This window comes from Staurois parvus, unplaced genomic scaffold (assembly GCF_062004578.1).
Source record: "Staurois parvus isolate SC_StPar_1 unplaced genomic scaffold, SC_StPar_1.0 ptg000147l, whole genome shotgun sequence".
In the NCBI taxonomy this organism is placed as follows: Eukaryota; Metazoa; Chordata; class Amphibia; order Anura; family Ranidae; genus Staurois; species Staurois parvus.
In genome coordinates this window covers 70,799-97,174 of record NW_028317943.1, presented here as the reverse complement: position 1 = coordinate 97,174, position 26,376 = coordinate 70,799, and the positions used below count along the sequence as shown (strand labels likewise).

Here is a 26,376-nt window from a genome sequence, read left to right as displayed (position 1 = left end):
TGCAGTGAAGTGGAAGGACAAATGGGATGTTTTTGTTCTGTCTTTTATTCACGCAGACATGACCAACCAAATTGCCACAGCAGCTGGTGTTGTTGAGAAGTCCCTTTGTGTCCATGACTATAACCTTAACATGGGAGGGGTGGACTTCAACGACCAGATGATGAAGCTGTACTTAGTTTCCCGAAAAGCCAGATGCTGGTACAAAAAAAGTGTCTGTTTATTTCAATTGGCTCTATATAATGCTTTTGTGCTTTACAAAGCACTCGGATAAAGTGAATCCTTCCTAAAATTCCAGGAAGAGATCATCATGGCCCTTTCGTATCCAGAAGGTGCTGTGACCCAAACCCCCAAAATAGATGCAATTAGCCGGCTACATGAGAGGCATTTTCCCAATGCCATTCCTGGTATCCCAACCCAAAGGACACCCCAAAAATGATGTTGTGTCTGTAGCAGGCATGGAATTAGGCATGACACCCACTTTTTTTGTCCCTCCTTTCCTGGCCAACCTGGTCTCTGCCTCAAGGACTGCTTCTGTCGCTACCACACACTAGTGGAGTATTAGTATAGGGTGCTGCACGGCACAGTTCAGGGCACATATGTACACAGGGTCTCCAAAGATGTTAGATAGTCAGGAAACTTGCCATTGCATTTCGAGAGACCCTACAATCTGTTTTAAAAAGTTAATGTTTAAAAAAAAAAAAAGTAAAAAAAAGCATAAAAAAATAAAAGGTACAAATCCCCCAAAAAAGTAAATATTTTAAAAACCAAAAATTGTTATAGTGTTTTTTTGTTGTTGTTACTGTTCTACGGTTACAATTTTGCTGTTTTATTGTTACTGTTTTATTGTTAATCATTGCTGTTTTCTTTGCAGGAATGCCATTCAGCTACAGCACTGACTTGTTTATTCTGACAGAAACAGGGTCTTGCTCTCAGAATATACATAAGTAGGTGTGTGCAGTGCTGTTGGATGAAATTTGTTATCCACAGTTAAAAAAAGAGCATATATGCCGAAGCATGGGGGCCTGGGGTGGCCAGTGGGTGGATGGCCCCTATGCTTTGGTATATATATTTTATAATAATTAACTGATTAGCTGCAGGATTGCTTTTACAAGCAGTGGGAGAAGATGCCCCCCCTCCCTCACTGCCTTCCACGGCCTTCTCGGGCAGTCCTGTGCCATCGGGGGAACCTAAGAATGCAGCCGGTGTTTCTGCCAGCTGACCATAGAGCTGTTTGGAATTGGAATGGTGCCAATCATCTCTATAGTCTTAGAAATCGGAAGCTATGAGCATTTCATCACTTCAGGTTTGCAGGATATAAACAGTGCCATTTGTAATTTGGGAAAGCATCTGATCACACCGATCTTGGTGAGATTAGAAAATGTAAGGGCAGAGGAGATATCTAGAGTCTGATAGACCCCAGATTTCTTAAAAAAAGAATATATGACAATGCCCATTGAAGTTATAGGGGATATTTGCATCCTCTGTGATAGCATTAAAAGTGAAAAAAAAAATTAAAGGGGCAGTGTAAAAATAATAAAAAAAATCAAAATAACTTAAAAAAAAAAGGTATCTGCTTTAAAAAAAATATATAATGTATGGGGGTTCTATGTAATTTCCTAGCAAAAAATACTGATTTTGTTCATGTAAACAAAGTGTCAGAAAAGGCTTGGTCTTCAGGTGTTTAGAAGAGTGAGTGATGTGTGGCATAAACTTCTAATGATGGGCATAAAATGCCCCCACCCCCCAAACCGACCCCTTTTTGGAAAGTAGACACCCCAAACTATTTTATGAGAGGCATGTTGAGTCAATAGTAAAATTTTACCTCAAGTATTTGGGAAATTACAAAAAAATGTTTTGTTTTTTTTTACACAAAATTGTCACTAAAATGATTTATTGCTCACACATGCCATGGGTATATGTGGAATTACTCCCTAAAATACATTCTGCTACTTCTCCCGTGTATGGGGGTACCACATGTGAGAGACGTTTTGGCAGTCTAGCCAAGTACAGGACCCCAAAATCCAATAAGCACCTTCTCGCTTTTAAAGGGCTTTATTTCCTCATTACACTTCCTGACTACCTATCACAGTTTTGGAGGCCCTGAAATGCCAGGATAGCACCTACCCCCCCCCCCCAAAATGATCCCTTTTTGAAAAGTAGACACCCCAAAGAATTTGATAAGAAGTATGGTGAATATTTTGCAGATCTCATTTCTTGTCACAAGTTTTTGGAAAATGAAGAAAGAAAACAAAAACATATTTTTTCTTTTCTTTTTTTTTATACTTCAAAACCTTGTGAGAGAGAATGAGATCTGCAAAATACTCCCCATGCCTCTTTTTAAATTCCTTGGGGTGTCTACTTTCCAAAAAGGGGTCATTTGGGGGGGGTTTGATGCTATCCTGGCATTTCAGAGCCTCCGAAACTGTGATAGGTAGTGAGGAAGTGAAATGAGGAAGTTATGCACCTTCAGGCTTTAAAAGTGGTCATTGGATTTCAGACTCCTGTATGTAGCTAGGCTCCCAAAAAGTCTCACACATGTGGTATCCCCATACTCGGTAGAAGTAGAAGAAAGTATTTTGGGGTGTATTTCCACATATAACCATGGCTTGTGTGAGCAATATATAATTTAAATGACAACTTTATGTAAAGAAAAAAAATGTTTTTGTCAAAACTTGTGGGAAAAAAATAAATCTTCCATGGACTGAATATGCCTCTCAGCAGATAACTTAGGGTGCCTACTTTCTGAAAAGGGGTCATTTGAGGATGTTTGTACTGTCCGGGTATTTTAGCACCTCAAGAAATGTGATAGGCAGTCAGAAAGTAAAAGCTGTGTAAATTCCATTATCTATACCATAGTTTGTAGATGCTATAACTTTCACACAAAGCAATCAACATACACTTATTGGGATTTTTTTTTACCAAAAACATGTAGCAGAATACATTTTGACCTAAATTTGTGATGAAATTTTAGTTTATTGGATTTTTTTATGACAGAAATGAGAAAATATCTTTTTTTTCAAAATTTTTGTTCTTTTTTTGTTTAAAAAGTGCACAGGTGATCAAATACCACCAAAAGAAAGCTCTACTTGTTTGAAAAAAGGACATAAATTTAATTTATGTACAGTATTGCATGACCACGCAATTGTCAGTTAAACTAGTGCAGTGCTGTATAGCAAAAAATGGAGTAAATTGCAGTATCTATACCAGGGGTGGGCAAACTTTTTGACTTGAGGGCCGCAATGGGTTCATATATTGGACCCGGGGGCCGGACCAAGAGTAGATGAATGATGTGTATGTGTCATCCATAGTAAGTATAGTAATATTCCCCCATAGTAAGCATAGTAATTAATCCCCCATATAGTAATTCATCCCCCATATAGTAATTCATCCCCAATAGTAATTAATCCCCCATAGTAATTCATCCCCCATATAGTAATTCATCCCCCATAGTAATTCATCCCCCATAGTAATTCATCCCCCATATAGTAATTCATCCCCCATAGTAATTCATCCCCCATAGTAATTCATCCCCCATATAGTAATTCATCCCCCATAGTAATTCATCCCCCATATAGTAATTCATCCCCCCTATAGTAATTCATCCCCCATAGTAATTCATCCCCCATAGTAATTCATCCCCCATATAGTAATTCATCCCCCATATAGTAATTCATCCCTCATAGTAATTCATCCCCCATAGTAATTCATCCCCCATATAGTAATTCATCCCCCATAGTAATTCATCCCCCATATAGTAATTCATCCCCCATAGTAATTCATCCCCCATATAGTAATTCATCCCCCATATAGTAATTCATCCCCCATAGTAATTCATCCCCCATATAGTAATTCATCCCCCATAGTAATTCATCCCCCATATAGTAATTCATCCCCCATATAGTAATTCATCCCCCATAGTAATTCATCCCCCATATAGTAATTCATCCCCCATAGTAATTCATCCCCCATATAGTAATTCATCCCCCATATAGTAATTCATCCCCCATAAAGTAATTCATCCCCCATAGTAATTCATCCCCCATAGTAATTCATCCCCCATATAGTAATTCATCCCCCATAGTAATTCATCCCCCATATAGTAATTCATCCCCCATAGTAATTCATCCCCCATAGTAATTCATCCCACATAGTAATTCATCCCCCATATAGTAATTCATCCCCCCCTATAGTAATTCATTCCCCATATTAATTAATCCCCCATATTAAGTCCCCAAGTCCCCCCTGTGTCAATTCACTTACCTTTGCTCCGCGCGTTCCTCTCGCCGTGTTCCCGCGCCGTTCCGGTGTAGCATGAAAATCTGTCTCCTATGAGGATCTGTTCCCCTCAACGTATCTGCGCATGTGCCAGTTTCAGGCATTAGCAGCCGATCGGCGATCTCCGGCACATGTGCAGATACGTCGAGGGGGACAGATCCTCATAGGAGACAGATTTTCATGCTACACCGGTCTTCAGGGCGGACTGTGAGAGGAGCCTAGCGGGAGCCTAGCTCCGCGGGCCGGATTAAAAGGTCCGCCGGGCCGTATACGGCCCGCGGGCCGTAGTTTGCCCATTGCTGATCTATACCATAGTTTGTAGACGCTATAACTTTCATACAAAGCAATCAATTTACACTTATTGGGATTTTTTTGCCAAAAACATGTAACAGAATACATTTTGGCTTAAATTTATGACTAACTCTGAGTTTACTATATATCTTTTATATAGCCGAAAGTAAAATATATTGTTTTTCTTCAAAATTTTCAGTCTTTTTTTGTTTATAGCGCGAAAAATAAAAAGTGCACAGGTGATCAAATACCACCTGGTCAGGAAGGGGGTAAATCCAAGTGGTTAAAGGGCTTTGGCCATTTCGGTAACATGTTCAAATATGGCTTCTTATTTGCATGATAGAGCTTTACCAAATTCCTGAGCCTAAGCAGTGATGTCCATCACAGAATCATGCCTGTTTTTATTGATGTGTCATTTTAGGGCCTGAAGATTATGGGCATCCAATATTGCACTTAAGCCTTGTCCCTTGCACAGAGAAATTTCTTCAGATTCTCAGAATCTTTTGATATTATGTACTATAGATGATGATATATTTCAAGTCTTTGCAATTTAATGTTGAGGAACATTTTACTAAAATTGTTTAAAAATTTCTGGATGCAGCTTTCAACAGATTGGTGAACTTCTGCACGTCTTTACTCCTAAGACACTCTGGGGTTGATTTACTAAAACTGGATAGAGCTAAATCTGGTGCAGCTGTGCATAGTAGCCAATCAGCTTCTAATTTCAGCTTGTTCAATTAAGGTTTGACAAAAAAGATTTTGCACTCTCCAGTTTTAGTAAACCTATCCCTCTGACTTTCTATGTTCTTTCTTACCCAATCATGTTACTGACCTGCTGCCAATTAACCTAATTAGTTGCATAATATTCTTCCAGCTCTTCCTTGTTAGTACCACTTACTTTACCAGCTTTTTGTTGCTCTGTCCCAACTTTTTTCAGACATGTTCCTGCCACCAATTTCAAAATTCCCTTCTTTTTTTCTTAAAATGGTATATTTTCTCAGGTTAAACATTTGATATGTTTTCATTTTTTCTATTGTGAATAAAATATGGGTTTATGAGGTTTGCAAATCATTGCATTCTGTGGTTCTGTAGATTTTACACAGCTTCCAAACTTTTTTGGAATTGGGTTGTGAATATTTTATGTACTGATACACCATTTCCATTTAATTTAACAACACTGTTTTTATTTTTCATTTATTTTTATTGTAGTGGACACAAAAAAAGGCCAAAGATTGTTGAGGATTATACATTTCAAGAGAACATATTACCTCAAATATATAAGTCATGACCATTCCTTTCCCAGGTATATAAAAAGAATTGGTCCGATCATTTTTCAAGTGGATTGCAGTGCTGGTACTTTCATCTTTAACATTATCGCACGTCTTGCCTGACTGGAGAATGTAGAAGATACATGCAAGATTATAGCCAGTTCTCTCATCCTTTAAGTATACCAAAAAACATGTTGATCTATTTATGTGGTTTGTCTATATAAGTCAATTAAATGTTATACAACACGATTTCCCTTAGCAGTCCTAGATTTCAGTGATATACACTTATACTTACTGCATAGGCAGCTATTATTATGCCAACACCATGGCCAGAGTTGAGAAGAAAAACTTAACTTATTACTTTTATTTACGCTTTTTATGCAGGCGATGTTGAAATGCAACAAGCCACTCCAAACTTGCACTGTAGCTGGTACTACTGTGCTATGGGAACACTTAGGGGTGTATTTATAAAACAATATTGCATAGCAATTCACTCAAAGTGCTTGTACATTCATGTTTTCTATTTAAATCAATAAACAACGTTCGATCAACACAAGAAAAAGCCTAATAACAGTTGTTTTTGTCCTTTTCACATATAACAAATGCACATGCACTTTCACTTGGTGAATTGCTATGCAAATTTTTATATAAATACCCCTCTATTTATGCTCTCTGTAAAGTGGTGGTTCCTTCTGTCACATTACCATCAATTTACAAAGGCTTCCACAGATATTTGCTAACTTCTCAGAAAACTTTTTCACATAGATTATCACCTTGACGTTTGCTCCTAAAATATTGCTAGCTTCTTGCTGGTCTTAGCAGTGAGTTTCTGTGAGCTGTTTAAAGAGGGAAGCAGAGTAAAAAAGCGAAATAAAAAATTACTTATTACCTAAAATACCTATTTAGGAGAAAAGAGTCTTTCGACAGGTAAATATTCATTTTTATATAGCAAAATGATAATTCCACGCTAGTTAATTAATTTTTGGACCCCTTTCTGTGTTATGAAAACCATCACTGCTAAGAATCATCTTATATAAAAAAAATTATTTTACAATGCAGTATAGTAAAACCCACATTAACCTTTACCAAAAAATAAAAAGTGTAAAAATTCACATTCCCTTGATGACAATATGAATGGAAAATAACAACAAGCAGCTACCCTTGTAAAGAGAACAGTGCTACCCCCAGAAATTTAGATCCAGGTAAATATTATTAATAAAAAAAACTTTCTCTATATTCAATATAAAATGTTAAACAAATATGTAAAACACCTTGTTTTACCATTATAAATAAATATGCATAGCAATCCAACCATATAAACTTTTGTCATAAATAATCAAAAGGAGGAAAATTACATAATGCTAAATAATGAGAAAAAAAGAAAACAGGTGCTAAATATTAAATAGTGATATAAAGCACAAAAAAAAACAAAATCATAAAACATTGAGTGGTAAAAATGTCAAAAAGTATGAACTAGAAATTTTAACAGCAGGTGAACAAGGAGTACAGCTGTGTAGGTAGAGTCTAATATTTTGAATGGTGTTGACACCTTGTTGCCCTTTTTGGAAACTGAATATGTTAATGTGAATATTATAATTACGTAAAATAAAAATTAATGGCTTTGTAAATTGATCCTAATGTCTTTTCTTCCTAGAAGGCAAAAGATGTATCATCACACTGATGACATCATCCTAAAACACCCTGTTGTATGTTTGAGACCTGACTGGACCCGTTTTTCCAGATGAAGGCTTGAGAAGACTGTTCACATATTGTGAATATGGAGATGAGAGGTCTATTGAGTTAAATTACAAAAGAATTAGGGAATTTTCACATTGCATCTAATTATGTGCATGACTGGGTATTTAAGGGAACACCTCTTCATTGTAATTATGTAATGCTCACCCCTGAAGGATCTGCTGGATGTATTGGGTCCCCTGTTGAAAACACCACTATGCACTCTCATACACCTGGCTTGGTGCTGAATATTTATTGCAGATGTACAGTATGTACAGTACCCCAATGTCAAAGAGATATAAAACAACAGCAATGACACCGCAAACCGTTAAACTGTGCAAGAAATATAATTTGCAAATAGGTGAACACAGTGGCGTAACTATAGGGGTCGCAGGAGTCGCATTTGCCACCCAGCCCCATGCTGCAGGGGGCCCGTGTTGCTCCTCTAACACACTTGTCTACATTTGGATAAGAGGGGCGGCGGGGCAGCATATAGAAGAAGCAATCCCCTCCATTTTCCTCTTGGATCCTACAGCCGCTGAAAGTCCTCAAGAAGGCAGCAGAAAAATATGGAGAAGATTAGTTCTTCTATGTCCTGCCCTGCTGCTGCTTCTGTCCAACCTGGTGCTCACTGTTTCTCACAGTTGACAATAGATAAACAGTCAGCCCGAACTGCCAGCTCCGCCACTCTGACTCCGGCTCCTGCTTCTTGCCTTGAGACTTCTCCTGCTGCTGAGTAAGTTAGGAGAAATATTCCCTGCCCCCCAGGCCACTGCCACCTGGTAGCCTGCACATTCTTTGCCACAGCAGATTCCTGAGTCGAATAGCCAGTACAGTGTGTCCAGGTGCTAAGTTATACTTCCCCCCTCCTGTCACAGTGCCCCCCCTACTGTCACACTGACCCCCTCATACTGCCCTCCTTCTGTCATACTGCTCCCTCCTGTCACACTGCCCCCCCTCATACTGCCCCCCTCCGATCACACTGTCCCCCTCATACTGCCCCCTCTGGTCACGCTGCCCCCCTCATACTGCCCCCCTCTAATCACACTGGCCCCTAAACTGCCCCCTTTCTATCACACTGCCCCTTCCTGTCACAGTGCCCCCTCTGTCACACTGCCCCCTCCTGGTACACTGCCCCCTCCTGTCACACAGCCCCCTGTCATACTGCCCCCTCCTGTCAAACTGCACCCCTCCTGTCACACCACTCCCCTTCTATTACACTGCCCCCATCACACTGCCCCCCTCCTGTCACATTGCTCCCCTCCTGTCAGACTAACCCCCATACTGCCCTCCTCCTGTCACATTGCTCCCCTCATACTGCCCTCTTCCTGTCATACAGCCCCCCTCCTGTCACAATGCCCCCCTCATACTGCCCCCATCCTGTTACAGTGCCCCCCTCCTATCACAGTGCCCCTTATCCTGTCACAATGTCCCCCCTTTCTGTCACAGTGCCCCCCCTCTGTAACACTGCCCCCCTATCATGTCACACTGCCCCCTCCTGTCACACTGCCCCCTATCACACTGCCCCCCCTCCATCATACTGCCTCCTCCTGTCACAATGTCTTTCTCTTCTGGCACACTGCCTCCCCTCCTGTCAAAATGTCCTCCTCTTCTGTCACACTACCCCCCTCTTCTGTCGCACTGCCCCCTCTTCTGTCACAATGCCCCTTCTCTTCTGTCACACTCCCCGTTATACTGCCCCCCTCCTGTCACACTGCCTCTCCATCACAGTACCCCCCTCCTGTCACAGTGCCCCCCTATTTTGCCACACTGCCCTCCTTCCTGTGAAAGATTCCACTGCTGGACTGTAATAAAGGGACACGCAATGGCAATAAAGGTTCCTGAGATCAGTGGTAAGGGTTCCATGCTCAAAGGGAAGGGCACAGTCCGGGGGATCAGGGGGCTCTTTAGGGTTTCTTGCACTGGGGCCCTGAAGGTTCCAGTTACACCTCTGAGTGAACAGTAGAAGGAAATATACTGTAAATAACAATCAATAGGTGTAGAAAGCAATTCCTCCTAAACCTTACGATATACTGGGGTAATCCTAACTAAGGATAGTTACGCCACCCTATCAATTCAGCAGTCTATAATATAGTGTCTTTTTTGGCTTGCCAGCTTGTTGGGGGCCAACTGTCAGAGAGCTCAAAATAATGGAACTGGCACTGGCTCTGGTCCCTTTAAGCACTGATAATACACTGGTTCTATGACACTTGCAGGCAACACTGTCCCTCTTTTGTGTAGTTTTTGGCCAGTAGTCTCTCAGCAACTTCTGTGTTAGCAGATGATTTCCCTCTGTCTACTGTTGGCAGCACAGCCAGTCAGTGTCCTCAGCATCCTTCCCCTCTATCAAGCAGTGGGCTCCAGAAGCATCTGTGATATTCTCCAATGCCCCAGAATCATCATTGCTCCTCTCTCTCTTTTAGGTCCAGTGGTGAATGGTCTGTTAGCAGATTGATGTGCATTCAATCTTCCCAGCAACCTCCAAACTTCTCAGCCTGGGAAAAACAACCAGAAAACCACATCTCCTCTGTGCGCCAGTGCCTTTTGGGATCTGTAGTTTTCTCTTTCCAGCCTACAAGACCTCCCACAATCTTAGCAGTCCACATGCTCTGTGTACTCCTATTGGGCAGAGGGGCAGGCTTAACCCTGGCTGCTCTTAGTTTTGTAATAGCAGTCTCTTCATGCAGCTGAGCCTATGTAATGATGAATGTTCTCTGAATGTTCTCTAAATTAACAGACACAGAATCCTCTCCTGGCAGTGCTGCAGACTGGACTATGTTGACAACAGTGACAACAGTAAACACAGAATTTTAAATAAGTAAATTGATAAAAGTAAGCCCTTGCTACTTCTTTGTTAAACCATTACAAAATACACTTGTCAAAAAAAATGAAAGGAACACTTTGAAAACACATCAGATCTCAATGGGGAAAAAGATCATGCTGGATATCTATACTGATATGGACTGGGTAATGGGTTAGGAACGTAAGGATGCCCCATCTCTTTGATGGAAATAAAAATGATCAACCTACAGAACACTGAATTCAAAGACACCCCGTAAATCAAATTGAAAAAATGATGCAGCAGGCTAGTCTATTTTGCTGAAATTTCATTGCAGCAACTCAAAATGGTACTCAGTAGTTTGTATTTTTTATTTATTTATTTCAGGTACTTATATAGCGCTGTCAATTTACGCAGTGCTTTACACATATATATTGAACTTTCACATCAGTCCCTAACCCTCAAGGAGTGTACAATCTAAAGTCCCTAACTTACATTCATACATACACATATTAGGGCCAATTTAGACAGGATCCAATTAACCTACCAGCATGTCTTTGGAGTGTGGGAGGAAACCGGAGCACACGGAGGAAACCCACACAAGCACAGGGAGAACATGCAAACTCCATGCAGGAGGCACCATGGTCGGGAATCGAACCCATGACCCATTTACTGCAAGGCAGACTGTGCCGCCCCAGTTTGTATGGCCCCCCACGTGCTTGTATGCATGCCTGACAACATCGGGGGCATGCTCCTAATGAGATGGCAAATGATGTCCTGGGGTATTTCCTCTCAGATCTGGACCAGGGTATCACTGAGCTCCTGGACAGTCTGAGGTGCAACCTGGCGGCGTTGGTTGGACCAAAACATGATATCCCAGAGGTATTATATTGGATTTAGGTCAGACAAGCATGGGGGCTATTCAATAGTATCAATTCCTTCATCCTCCAGGAACTGCCTGCATACTCAGGCATTGTCATGTAGCAGGAGGAACCCAGGACCCACTGCATCAGCGTAGGGTCCTACAATAAGTTCAAGGATTTCATCCGGATACCTAATGGTGGTCAGTGGGAGGAAAAAATAATACACCATTGGTATCAGTGAGAGGAATAGTGTTCCATTAGTGATATCAGTTGGAGGAATAGTGCCTCATCATTGGTGTCACTGAGAGGGATGGTGCCCCATCATTGCTGTCAGTGAGAGGAACGGTGTCCCATCATTAGTGTCAGTGAGAGGAACGGTGCCCCATCATTGGAGTCAGTGGAAGAAATAGTGCCCCATTATTGGTGTCATTGAGAGGAATGGTGCTCCATCATTGGTGTCAGTGGGAAGGGATGGTGCTCCATCAGTGATGTCAGTGGAGAGGAATGGTGCCCCATCATTGATTTGTCTTGAATGTTGGAATTAGTGCAGCATGTTTTTTTTACAATATTCACTACTATGTTAATATCTCATAGTATCTTTGCAGCCCTTTCCATTTAATACTTTCTGTACACCTAAGTGCAGTTTACATTATTGAATACCATTTTCATAGGGTTCAGAGCACATCATTGCGCAGAATAGTGTGGCTCCTCCCAGTTCTACCCTTTGTAATGCCTTCTTTGATTGACCACAGCAAATTATGTGGCTGACAAAAGAGCAGGAGACAGCAAAGATTAGGGTAGGGATAAAACTGGTCTGTTACATGCTCAGTTCCTGACAATGAAAGACAATAGTTTCTACAGAGAACTGAGGGAATGATTATATTTTTTAACTCACAGTAGTAGACACCTTCATGACTTCCCATTATTTCTGAGGAACAGACTTTACAAGATGGCATATGGTAACTATGAAATATGAATATTACAACAGTAACACATATGTATTTGCAAGTATGCATGCATGCATGCACATTTTAACTTGCAGTTTTAGAGTCTTCACATTTAAAAAGCTACTTTATTTCTGCTTTAATATCACTTTGGATAGAGCATGAAATTGTTAGAACCTCTGTTGGGGTTTTAATATTGTCTGTGGCACTATCCTGGAGAGGCTTCCACCTCACCTCCTGCCCTAATGATATTGTGTCCCACTGGCAGAAATGACCAGAAATCTCGCCACAGGAGGCAAAAACGGGAACAAAACACATTTTAATGAAACTGAAAAAGGGTTAGAATCTCTGTCAGGTTTTTACAGTTGTCTGCACCTTCTGGTCTGAGTGAAAACTTGCCTTTCTTGTCATCATGGAATCACAGATAGCAAAGGTTCTGAAAGAGTCTAATCCTTCTCCAAAACAAAAAAAAGTTTTGGCTGGAGTACTAACATATGCAACAAATACAGCAATGTAAAAAAGGAAGAACATTTAAAACATTAGGGTATTGATTTAAGTAATAATAATATAGTAACATTACCTCACTTTGGGTGTTAATGAAGTTCCCTTGGTTGTAAAGTTCTTCAGGAAATGGAACAATCCCCTAAATTTAAAGGTTATAACAATTAAGTTTGCTGCACTTCAAATAAAAAATATCCACATACAAGTTCTGTAAATACCTAGAGAATATTCACCTTTTCATCATCAAAGTACATTCGGATGCCATTCTGAGTAAAACATGTATAGAGAGTTCCATTTTTGTGCTGAAAGCTTTCAAAGGTCATTGACACATCTTCTGTTTCCAAAGCATCCTGTATGCCATACATGCCCTTTTCATAGAGGGGAGATATATAAATATATAATCACAACATATACCATTTTCAGCAGTAGTTGTACTCATGTTTACAAATGTGTACAAGAATACATTTGACAACATGAACTGACACTCTATGAGAGTAGAAGTACACAAAATACGGATTATAAAGTATAACAAAAAATTGAAAAAGAAAAATCAAAGATATAGTGATTTATGTTTCTCCTACTGTAGAAGTAAACACACCCTAGGAAATCATGGAGATGTGTGGCTGCCAAGAATTACTAATCCAGAATGTTTCTGTCCACACCGACTTTGATTATATACAGTTGTGCTCAAAATAATAGCAGTCAGACATCACTAACCTGATCAATCACTGTTTTTGGTAGAAATTATATTTCTACATGGCAAATAATTTACTAGCAGGTGTAGTAGAGTAATAGAAATCCAACAGACCCAACAGTCATGACATGCATGCTGCTGATTCTGTGTAATTGAATCACTAATTGAAAGGGGCATGTTCAAAATAATAGCAGTGTGGAGTTCTATTAGTGAGGTCATTCATTCTTTGAAAAACAGGTGGCAATTATTGCCCTTATTTAAGGAAGGAAGGCAGCAAATGTTGTACATGCTGGTTATAGTGCATTTCTCTCTGAAATTCTGAGGAAAATGGGTCGTTCTAGACATTGTTCAGAAGAACAGCGTACCTTGATTAAAAAATTGATTGGAGAGGGGAAAACATATAAAGAAGTGCAGAAAATGATAGGCTGCTCAGCTAAAATGATCACAAATGCTTTAAAATGGCAACCAAAACCTGAAAGACGTGGAAGAAAGCGAAAAACTACCATTCGAATGGATAGCAGAATTGCCAAAATGGCAAGGACTCAGCCAACAATCAGCTCCAGGAAGATCAAAGAAGGTCTAAAGTTACCTGTGAGTACTGTTACAATTAGAAGACGCCTATGTGAAGCCAAGCTATCTGCAAGAAGCCCCCGCAAAGTCCCACTGCTGAAAAAAAGACATGTGCTGAAGAGGTTACAATTTGCCAAAGAGCACATTGACTGGCCTAAAGAGAAATGGCGCAACATTTTGTGGACTGATGAAAGTAAGATTGTTCTTTTTAGGTCTAGTGGCCAGAGACAGTTTGTCAGACGACCCCCAAACACTGAATTCAAGCCACAGTACACTGTGAAGACAGTGAAGCATGGTTGCGCAAGCATCATGATATGGGGATGTTTCTCATACTACGGTGTTGGGCATATTTGTCGCATACCAGGGATCATGGATCAGTTTGAATACATCATAATACTTGAGAAAGTCATGCTGCCTTATGCTGAAGAGGAAATGCCCTTGAAATGGGTGTTCCAACAAGACAACGACCCCAAACACACCAGTAAACGTGCAACATCTTGGTTCCAGACCAACAAGATTGACGTTATGGAGTGGCCAGCCCAATCCCCGGATCTTAATCCAATAGAAAACTTGTGGGGTGACATCAAAAATGCAGTCTCTGAGGCAAAACCAAGAAATAGAGAAGAACTGTGGAATGTAGTCCAATCATCCTGGGCTGGAATACCTGTTCACAGGTGCCAGAAGTTGGTTGACTCCATGCAACACAGATGTACAGCAGTTCCCAGAAACAGTGCTTATACAACTAAATATTAATTAAGTGATTCAAAGGAAAGCGAAATCTTCAAACATTTTTCAGTTTATATAGTGAATGTTTGAGTTTGTAAAGAAGAATTCAAACACTGCTATTTATTTGAACAGTCTAATATTCACTTTTCTTCAATTTTTTTAGAGGAACAACACAAATTTGATATATTTTACTTCATGTTTTGATTTGGAATAGAATGTGTAGTGTTCCCAATGCATTTGTGTGTATGAAATAAAAGCTATTAGAAGGATTTTGAGCTTTATTCACTTTTTTTCAACACACTGCTATTATTTTGAACACAACTGTATATACAGAATTAAATGTATTTCTCTCTTTGATTAACCCACTGTACTGTGTATAGGGTCATGATTTGCCAGGCAGTCTTTGACTCCCCACTGCCATTTATTGGCTGTCAGTGATTGAATATTTTCCTTGTGTTATCATACTACGTGCTGGTCCTGTGCTGCTCACTGATGCCCCCACTCTCCTGTCTTCTGGGCTATGAAAATGATTATGTGATAGACTTTTTTTTATACATTGGACTGTTCTCTGCATTTATGTGTGCATTCTGTTAAGACTGCTGTGGTTTAGGTTTTTTTTTTCTTTGCTATGTGTCTTGTTAAGATTTCCTTTCACTTCCTGTCCCAAAAAATATAAGAAGAAGGAGGAGATGTCTCCAAAGTGAGATGCTATTTTCTTTAAAACAGTTCTCCCCAGCAAAGGTTTTCCCCATTCATATATTTCCCTTTCCCCTTCTGTTATTGTGAAAACAAGAAAAAGTAGGCATATGTCAGTAGTAACGGTTGGGAGAGCGTGGGTGCCCCTATAGCCAGTGGCTTGCTAAGGGGGCACTCATAGGAAGGAGTAGACAGCACCGGTAAGGGATCGTTCTGTGCAATAACCTTGTACAGAACAGATTAGTATAGCATCTTTTTTATTTTAAAGACAAAATGTTTTGCCTTTAATCAAACATTACTTGTAATCTCCCATTCAACCATATGTGTCTTTCTGCTAGATTCCCTATCCCTGACTATGCAGAATCCCATTCTTTCTAATTGTCCCTGTTCACGTCTGTATGCTGAGTTGCCCTATGCTTTAAACCCTATGCTCAAAAAAGTATATGAGCTTTTTTAAGCACATTGGAGAACTCTTCTCCTCCTCTAGAACTTGCCCTTCTCTCCTTGCCCAGCCCAGGAAACAAACACCATAAAGCAGGGGTCTCCAATCTGTGGCCCGCGGGCCGATTGTGGCCCTTTGCTTGCCTTTATCTGGCCCTTTTGAGCACTATTCCTTCCACTGATGCGAGGCATTATTCCTGCCACTGACCCCAATGAAGGGACACTATTCCTTCCACTGACACTAGAGATGGGGAACTAATTTTTCTACTGACACCAATTATGGGACACTATTATTCCCACTGACACCAACAATGGGGCACTATACTTCCCAATGGCACCAAAAATGGGGTACTATACCTTCCAGTGACACCAATGATGGGGCATTATACCTCCCAATGACACCAACAATGGGGCACTATACCTCCCAATGACATCAGTGATGGAGCACTATGCTTACCACCAACACCAACGATGGGTAATTTTTTTAACACCCACTAACCACCAGGCCAGTTTACACTCACCAATGCCAGAGCATTATCTTCTCCCACTGGCCACATTCCAGCCCCCCTAAAGTTTGATGGACAGTAAACTGGCCCTTTATTTTAAAAGTTTGGAGACCCCTGCCTTAAATTTTTACTAAACCTAGGACCCTGCATTCACTATATCTGATCTCCCACAGTACACAGAACAAGTAATTGCATTTAATTTAGTAAATATAAACTGCTAAATACCTTTTCTCATCAGCAGTTAAAGCAGTCTTGTGACTTCTATCAATGTCCAGCCGAGCACATGTTAAAGCTTATAGGAGGAGTTTTCATTCTTCTGTAGAAGGATGCAGGACCCCTGACCTCTGTCTGGAAAGTGCTGATAGGCCCTGTGCTGATCACATGCACTCTCCCAAGAAAACAAAAACACCTCTCTAGCAATACACACCAAACTGACCATGTGCAGAGTGACTCCACATGATATGTCTTATCAGGAGATGAGAGAGGGGCATTGGAAGAAGGGGAGGATCAGAGAAGTCAGGATCAACCAGTGTTTTTACACAATGCAAAGGATTAACCCCTTAGGTTCCACAGTGAGTATAACAAGCATTCTTTACTGCATGTACAGACTGATTTTACTGTTGTGAGTTTAGTAATGCTTTAAGCTTCATACACATTCAAAAATGCCTGTCATGCAGTCTAAAAAAATGCCTCAGTTTTGTGGTAAAGCAGTACCATGAACATGATCACAGACACATACAGTATAAGTAGAACCTGTATCCCTCAATGGACTCCAAAAAAATGAATTTTATAGTAAATGCAACAATCTCATTTTTTTTTATCCATTGATGGACACGAGATTTCTAAAACTGCCGGGGAATCCAAAACCAGTCCACCAGATGTTGGCATTAGATGAGGCCTGAACATCCGCCTGGGAAAATTTGGAGTATGTGTGAACAGAAGACTAGATGGCAGCCTTGCAAAACTTGCTTAATGTGTGTTGTGACAGGAGAGAGTGGAATCCAATTCTTAAGACCAAATGCTTGAATGATGGTTAGTCTAAGCCACTGGAAATGGAGAAAAGATTGATGGTTCCCATACGAGATCCATCAGGAAAGACAAAATGAGACAAAGTAGCTGCAAGGTAAATTTGCACAGTACAGACTATATCCAGGAAATAAAGTGAGATCTTCTGATGATGAACTGGAGACAAAGGGATGGAAGAATGATGTTCAGGTTCAGGTGGAAGGCTGAAATTGCTTTCAGTAACACAGTTGTCCTAGGCCTCAACACCATCTTGTCCCTGTGTATGACTAGAATGGGTTCTCTACAGGACAAGGCTGTCAGCTCAGACACTTCCCTCACAGAGGTAATGGCAATCATGTGGATGAGAGTTCAAAAAGCAGTATTTGAAATGAAACTAGGTCTGGAGTGAAACGAGGCATATGGGACTGCCTTGAAGGATGTACCATTAGCCACAAGCCTCTCATCCAGGAGTGAAACGTTAGAAGATTCTGGACTAATGAGTGAGTGAAGAACTGATGAAGAGGGAGTGAGGAGTTTGGAGTTTCCACTGAGAAAGAAAACCTCTGGCTTTAGCTTTTTCTAGGACCCACATACTACAAGCAAGACGATTTCTAATCTGAATTCTGAAGGTTCTGGACTGTGGCTGAATATCTGAAAGGTCAGGGCAGTCTGGGCTATGTTTTTAGCTATAACCTATGCCAACTGTTCCCTCAGCAAGAGGTCATCTAGATATCCTGCAATGGGGAACCCTGAGGACATAGTAAGGCTAGCACATGGGCCACCAGTTGGTGAAAATTTGCAGTGCAGAGAACAGGCTGATTGGTGGGTTACAAATTGGAAATACAGCAGTCCCAGAGAAAAGTAAAGGAATAGAAGATGGGTTGGAAATATGGGAACATGCAAGGGCCAGTTTTTGATGTTCACAGAGGACATAAAGGCAAGGGAGGTGGATTTGATCCGGAGGTGAATTTTTTCCAAAATTCAGGGCCTTGAGATCCAAAATACGGTGGATGCCTTCCTCTGATTTGGGAACTGTGAATAGGTTGGAGTAGAAACCCTGAAGCTTTACTGCCATAGGGAGTGTGGAAATGACTTTCTGCTACAGAAGAACTTACAAGACTTCATGGAGATATGCTAATCAGGATAGTGACACAGGCAGGTTGGAAGCATTGAACTGCAGAAGGGACTGGGAGCAAAACTCTAGCTTGTAGCCCCTTTGTAAACACATCCTGTACCCAGGTATCTAAGATCCCTGTTGTCCAAGTGTCTGCAAACACTAACAGATGTGCCCCCATTTTTGAAAGTGGAGGAGTCCCTTTGGACTGAAGAAGATTTATGTTATGGTTTGGGGTATTTGGAAGTCTAGCATTTGCAAGTAGACTGTGTGTCAGACTTGGTTTTGGAAATTAAGGGCTGGAAGTACCAAAATGGATTGATCTTGGCCTGCATAGAGGAGTGAATAGTCACAGAATAAGCCATTGGCTTCTTTTACTGAGGAAGATGGGTACTGCATGGGCATGCAGAGTAAATGCTCTTTGCAGGTAGGCACCTTTAGCCAAAGTGTCCTCCTCACGAATACTGACAGAAGACCCTTATAGGAGATGAGACAGGATACATTTATTATATAACAGCTGAAGCTGTCTGCTTAAAACAGGTCACAGGAGTGCAAAAACAGGTCACAGAAGTGCTGAAGCCCACTGTCAGCTGATGTCACTCAGCCGGTCCAGGCTGGAGAAAGATCCTGACTTTAAAATCGAGATCCACCCCAGGGTCTGGAGCGGCACCTGGATCAGCCTTCCAGTAATCCGCTGAGAGCCTGAGCCAGCCGCTCCTTGTCCCTCCACAGCCCAGTGCTCCAGTGAGCATGGAGGGGGCAGAGCAGACAGCGGTGACTGACAGCCACCACTATCTGCTCAGAGCAGCACTGAGAACTCAGAGATCATCGGTCACATGATCACTTAGTTCTCACATTTAGAGCCCGCAGGGGACAGATGCAGCATTGGTCCAGTCCACCTAGGTAAGTATAATTTGGGGGAAAAAACAAACCCCATACTTTTCTTTTAGGTTTTGGAGCAATGGCAGGCAACTGGGACTCCTCAGGTGCAGGTTAATCTTTCAGGGATTTGAGAAACTCAGTATCAGACAGGGTCTTGGCAGTTGAAGGCTCAGAGACAGTTCTGTGAGAAAATCAGATACAGACTCTGCAGGGGTAGGCGCAAATGCGCCCTTATGGAATTTGCGGTCAGGGTCACCAATCAGCAGTGCTAGTAATGCTATTCTTCCTATAAAGTCCTGCATTACTATAATAAAACTACCCCTTAATAAAGCCTTAATGCCTGATAGAGCTAAAAAGGTTTTGAAGAGGGAAGACTCTAGCAGATGGCTGGCTGACACCCAGTACAACAGGACAGCACCCCCCCAATCAGACATGTACCATTGCAGATGCTACATGGTAAGAGGAAAGGCCTTCAATACTGTTTTGGCGGTTTTGCCACCTCACTTATTCACTTGCTGTTAAATATAATAAGTGATTATAACCTTTTGTCTATGTATAAATTTAGCCAATCCTGCTGTGGCTATTACCAATAATGTTCTTCTCTTATGTGTAAATTAATTCGATTTTTATTTTTTGCACAGTTGTTATCATTTGGTGTTAACATTATTGGTAATAGCCACAGCAGGATTGGCTACATTTATGTATAGACAAAAAGTTATAATCACTTATTATATTTATCAGCAAGTGAATAAGTGAGGTGGCAAAACCGCCAAAACAATACTCACAAACAAAACTGCTGGGAAAGTGACCAAGTCACTGTGGGTGGGCAGCAGGGATAATCCGAGAAGAGCCCTTTGCATCTCTTGCAGTAAGAGCAGCAACAACAAGATGCTTCTCCAAAGCTGAAGGGCAGGAAAGAGCATCAGCACTCAATCCCTCAATACTAATCCTTTCTGCGGTAAGACAGATGAATATCAAGAACTATAATGGAGGCCAGCAGTGGTAATAATGAGGTAATTCCATGTGCTCAAATCACACGGCCTACTAACAAAGAGAGTCTTCAGAGACAGGATCAAACTTAAGAAATGCCATGGCTCTGGACCTGGAAAAGGCTCCACGGATAGCTTTACCAGTACATGCAGTATATGCATGAAACTGCAATGCAAAGCCTATTGCTCAAAGTTCACATTCAAGACTAGCACAGGAGCATATAGAGACCAGCTCAGCAGGGAAGTAGCAGGAATCTTGAATGAAGAAAAAAAAGGTAGCTATCAAAAGAATTAGTCCTGGGGCTATTCTTCCAGAACACTAGCAAAAAACTATGACATGCTGGAAGTAGGAGGGTGTACCCTAATCTGGCCCACAATTTGTTCGTTTGCCAGTGTCTGTTCCTCCTGTAAGCAGCAGTATGACCAACAGTGTATGAATTCCTGTGTCCCTTAATAAATAAAAATGAAAAAAAACATTTTATTTTGTGTTTGTGTGTTTTTAAAGATCTCTCTTACCCACAGATACAAATGAACTGAGGGGATAACCATTTACTTGCCCCTCATGGGGGGGGGGGGGGCAGGGAGGTGGCATCTCCTTCTGGGCACTGGAGGAATGGAGGTGCTGAAGAGCCTAGTGCCCGACAGTCCCCACTATGTGCTCAAAGAGACCTGAGAATTGAGTGGTCAGCGGTCGAGTTATCCTGTCTGTGCTTAAAGCTACTAAACCTGCTGTAGTTCCAACAAGATTTATCATCAAAAATGGAAGATTTATTTTCACTGGAGTAAGCTTTTGGGGGTTCCCCACATGTCTTTTCGGTAGGCTGCATTGTTTCTTTCCTTCAGCTGGGGGTAGAACAACACTTGAATCCTAAAGGTCAGGTGTCTGCTCTGTCCATTTTTGTTAAAAATCTTATTGCTAATAATTGTTCCTCCAGTTTAGGCCTCCACTACTACTGTGGAATCTACTGCTTGGTGTACAAATATCCTCATTCTTCGAGATATTTGCTTGACATCCTTATCCTGTACCCTTATCAGCCCCGAATAATCTTATGTTATCTTATCTTAAAGAGTTAATTCACCTTTACCAAAAAAGCTGTCTATGCAGGTAAGTAGCACCTGTAGATGAAAACAAACTGAACAGTTTTGACCAAAGTTGAATAATGCCCTTGCTATAGATGTAGGCCTTTTAAGTACCTCCCAAAGCCTGGCCAAAATCATCATCATATCCTTCATTGTTGCTAGGGCATTGCCGCTAGACACTACCACTAATAGATGATGCCATCTCTGGGAGTTTTTCATCTTTGGGAGGTACATAAATGGCCTTCACCAATAGAAAGGGCATTATCCAACTGCACAGCTACAGAGTTTGTTTTTATTGACCAGTATCCTTACATGCATAGGCAGTTTTTTAGTTTAGGTTATCTAACCCCTCAATCTTATCTTAATTTTTATTTTGCTAGCAATTTACACAACACATTTTTTCCCTGCAAGAGATGAAAAGGGTAATAAGGCTCAATTAAAGTAAAATGCATACATTTATTTTGAAGGAACAAAAATAATTCAGCACTAGGGTTAAACATTTCAGGATAAAGCAGCCAACACACAATTTGTGATACCAAATTACCAAAATGAATAAATATACAGTGCAGCGCTATATCCTTCTCAACAAAAATTCCCCAAACAAAAAAAAGTGAATAAATAAGTAATTAAAATTTGTCAATATTCTATAATATAAAGAAAAACAACCATACAACTTCAAACAAGTGCTGAGTGCAATAATTCATAAAGTCCTTAATAAATAGTGTAAAAAGTCCCACTTCATACCTAAAGGAATATAGTAGGAATTCCTGGAAAAAATCTTCAGTAGTGTATAGGTCACCATTCTATCCAGGGTGATAGTCTTACTTGATTTGAAGTGTTAACATGTTGGTGACATGCACTGAATGGTGAAGACAACTTTTAGATGTTGAATGTATTTAACAAGTACTGTCGACCATTGTTTTTTATACATGGTCCACATAATTTGGTAAGAGGCTATTATTTCACCTATGTAAGCACAGAATTCTACTTCTGTTGGTTAGTGGTGATCTATACACTACTGAATATTCTTTCCGGGAAGTCATACATTCATTTTTAGTTTTTGTATTTCTGATCCATTAATTAAAAGTCATACTAATGTGATATAATTTTATTATTTAGATTTTGTTGGTATAGTTTACTATAACGCAAGTTATTCAAACATACAGGAAAGTGCATTTGTTTCCAATTTTTTTTACCACAAATTCCTGAATAAAACTAGTGAAAAAAATATATGTATCCAAAAACTATAACTGGTAAAAAATGTATAATACATTGGAGTAGACTACAAAACCAAGAAGGTATATTGTGTGGAACCGAGACACAGAAAGAAAGCAAAAGAAAGAATCAAGAAAAAAAGGCCCAGGGTTAACTTGGGCAGTCTTGTCACAAGATTAGTTCATAATGTATCTGGGAAAACCATTCTTTAGATCCTTACATGCTATAAACAGCAGATACCTCGAAATGGTTGCACACCACATTTGATCACCACATTTTGCCCCCCCCCCTCCCCCCCCAAAGAAGAAAAAAAACACTGGTTCAAGAGTTTCCTGTTGCTAGTTCTTACTTTGCCCCACCTTTCTTATATACCATACTGTTTGCTCAGCACTGTGATGGCTGGCCACATTAAGCAATCCTAATGAGGAGTTGGTAAGAGGGGGTAGGATACAGCCAGTGACATAAAGCTGGTAGATACTTACTCCCTGAGTTTCCGGCATGAAGGAGCACAGGGACCACATGCTGCATGCAAGTACGAGGAGGTTTTTGGACTTTATCACAAGTAAGGCCTGATGCACATAGGGCTTTTGCCCATCGCTCCTAGATGCCTTTCCTCCTGGCAGGAAAAAAAACACTTGATGCATGTAAACTTGGTTAGGTGCATCAAGTACTTGTGCAATAATTAATTTAATTGGCCAGAATAATACTTTATTCTGGCCATTGAAATGATTTAATGCTCAAGCACTTGAAGTGCCTAGTGTTAATGCGCATTTAGACACGTTTACTAGCCTCAAGTGTTTTTTCTACCAAATCACTGCCGCTCCAGGACGCACTGGCAGTGGATTTTTTTCTGCCTCTACATGCCCCAGCCTCTAAACACCCATTTGTGCATAGACACATATACTAACATGCTGGGGTGTTTAGAGGTAGAAAAACAAAATGCCACATGCCCCAAACAGCAGCATTAAAAACATCCAGTGTGCATGAGGCGTACATGTTTAATAAAGGTTTGCTTTAAAGGACCACTATTGTGCTAATTTAATGCTAAGTGTACCTGTTCAACATCATTTTGTGTTTGAAAAGGTTGCAGCATTTGTTCAATGTCTTCTGAAACTTCTTCATCCTCCATTTTTAGATGTTCAATCTGTGGTCTAATTGCAGTAGTATCAGCAAGGGTGGACGCTGAATCATTTTGTACCACAGTGGATCTTTCCATATTGTCTCTCACAGTTTGGTTTTCTACTGAACTGTTCTTAGAAGCCCCAGTCCCCATTTTAGACTAATTCTTCAAACAAAAGAGAAAATGTATTCAAAAGTTGAGGAAATGTCTTGATGACTGTTAAAATAAATAAATATGTTTAAATACATTTGTGATACTAAATTATCAGTCAATTACTATGAATGTATCAAAGCTGTAACACTGTAACTGCAGAAACTACAACAGCATTTTTATTTATATATGCACTAATGATGTCCTTGTCATTAGAGGATGTATGAATTCATTTTTAGGTGCTGTCAATACAGGGTAGCATTGACAAGGCTCTTGGCTTGTTTTCTGGATCAACGAATCTTTAAAACTTAAAATGCCACTGCCACTGTAAACATCAACATCATAAAATACAAAAAATTAATGTATACAAAATATATCAAGTATATTATCAGCTGAATCCTGTTATCCTAATGCATACATGTGAAAATTTAATTTGTGTTAAACAATAAATTAAATGGATTGGCAAGGTTTTTGCGCATATAATAAAACAATACACAATGAGCAAAAAAAGGTGGCCCATCGCACTCAGGACGCTGACTCACTGTGGCCAAAAATGAACCAAGTAGTGTGAGATGATGTCAACTCTGGTCCCCTCAGACGTGTTTCACACACTTATGTCCTTAATTGCTAAGGCAGTATGTGGGAAAACCCACCTGTGGTTAAATAGCATCATCAGCCATAAAGAAATGTTATCCAGCCAGAAGGATGATAAGCACTGGAGCACCATTTAGCGATGGGATGACCAGCCTGAAGGACAACAATGTGTGATATGCAATATAGTGCACCTTGGGCAAGCTAAGCTACTACTGTATACATATAAAGAGTAAGGTAAGTGAGCGCAAACTAGCGGGATAAGCAGCTAACATACAGGGTAATCCTCAGTACCTTAAACGTGAAATATATCAAAAATGGGGTATGCAGCGCTAGAAGTAAATATCAAACCAAGAGGGTGTCACCATATACAGTAACAATAATATCGGACATGGATTGTTCATATGGTGTATCCGGAAGGCAAATGGATATGATTCTATGTTGTTCCAAATTCAGCTCGATAGAATGGAAAAATAGTGCGGTTATGCGCTTACCACAAATACATACAATATAGGCATTGTATGTAAATCCTCAGCAACAGGGCATCATGGTCTGGTCAGCAGCATGAGCAGCATGTGGTCACATCAGGACATCAGGGTCTGGTCAGCAGCATGAGTAGTATCTGGTTACCATAGCGGGCATTCAGGGATGGTGGTGCACACCTTTTTAGGGGTCCTTTCAGACTCACCAGTAGGTCCAACGCTGTCCAGGTATCCAATGATTCCTTATTCCAGATCACCACCTTGCAAAGCTCATTAAAAACGGGCCAGGAGGCAAGAAGGTATCAATGGTGAAATACGTTTATTCAAAGTAAAATAAGCAGATAAAAGGAAGGAACTCACATCAGCATAAACCAATATATCCAGGTCTCACACATAGGTACCCTGGTGGCTAGTGGTTCCATCGGCATAAAAGACATGCATCCAGGTCTGTTTTAAATGCTCTGGTGGTTAGTGGTTTCATCAGTAGAAAAATATATATGACCAGATTCTCAGCCACCCAGGTCTGGTATAAAGATTCCCCTGGTGGTTAGTGGTTCCCTGGTGGTGAAGCAGCTGACACAAAACTCCTTACCAAGATGAGTGAATGCATATAAATATATATAATTAGTTTAGGGAGAGAGCTGCACTTTCTATTTAGATGGAACCACTAGCCACCAGGGTACCTATGTGTGAGACCTGGATATATCGGTTTATGCTGATGTGAGTTCCTTCCTTTTATCTGCTTATTTTACTTTGAATAAACGTATTTCACCATTGATACCTTCTTGCCTCCTGGCTCGTTTTTAATGAGCTTTGCAAGGTGGTGATCTGGAATAAGGAATCATTGGATGCCTGGACAGCGTTGGACCTACTGGTGAGTCTGAAAGGACCCCTAAAAAGGTGTGCACCACCATCCCTGAATGCCCGCTATGGTAACCAGATACTACTCATGCTGCTGACCAGACCCTGATGTCCTGATGTGACCACATGCTGCTCATGCTGCTGACCAGACCATGATGCCCTGTTGCTGAGGATTTACATACAATGCCTATATTGTATGTATTTGTGGTAAGCGCATAACCGCACTATTTTTCCATTCTATCGAGCTGAATTTGGAACAACATAGAATCATATCCATTTGCCTTCCGGATACACCATATGAACAATCCATGTCCGATATTATTGTTACTGTATATGGTGACACCCTCTTGGTTTGATATTTACTTCTAGCGCTGCATACCCCATTTTTGATATATTTCACTACTGTATACATGTGGTCCTCTACAGCCATAACGGCCATACACATGATACATCCTGCAACCATAAAAATGTAAACACCCCAAACAGATGGGAATTCATTAAAAAACATGAGAACCGAATGCTTGCCACTTGGAGAACAATGAAAAAATGTATAAGTAAAAACTATTTTTAGACAATTTTTAAGCAGTAATGTAGATGCT

The 26,376-nt window shown here is 40.6% G+C and overlaps 1 protein-coding gene across 1 annotated transcript in view; it reads right to left on the bottom strand.

Moving 5' to 3' along the window:
* The window catches only part of LOC149464701 (uncharacterized), a 106,568-nt gene extending 82,681 nt beyond the window's left edge, over nt 1-23,887 (bottom strand). The window contains exons 1-4 of the mRNA XM_089674195.1: nt 23,628-23,887; nt 12,889-13,023; nt 12,735-12,797; nt 5,835-5,957 (exon numbers count right to left, since the gene is read on the bottom strand). Of these exons, the coding sequence (XP_089530321.1) occupies nt 5,835-5,957; nt 12,735-12,797; nt 12,889-13,023; nt 23,628-23,846 (540 nt within the window). The 5' untranslated portion in view covers nt 23,847-23,887. The remainder of the gene's footprint in view (nt 1-5,834; nt 5,958-12,734; nt 12,798-12,888; nt 13,024-23,627) is intronic.
* Between the last annotated feature and the right edge of the window lie 2,489 nt (nt 23,888-26,376).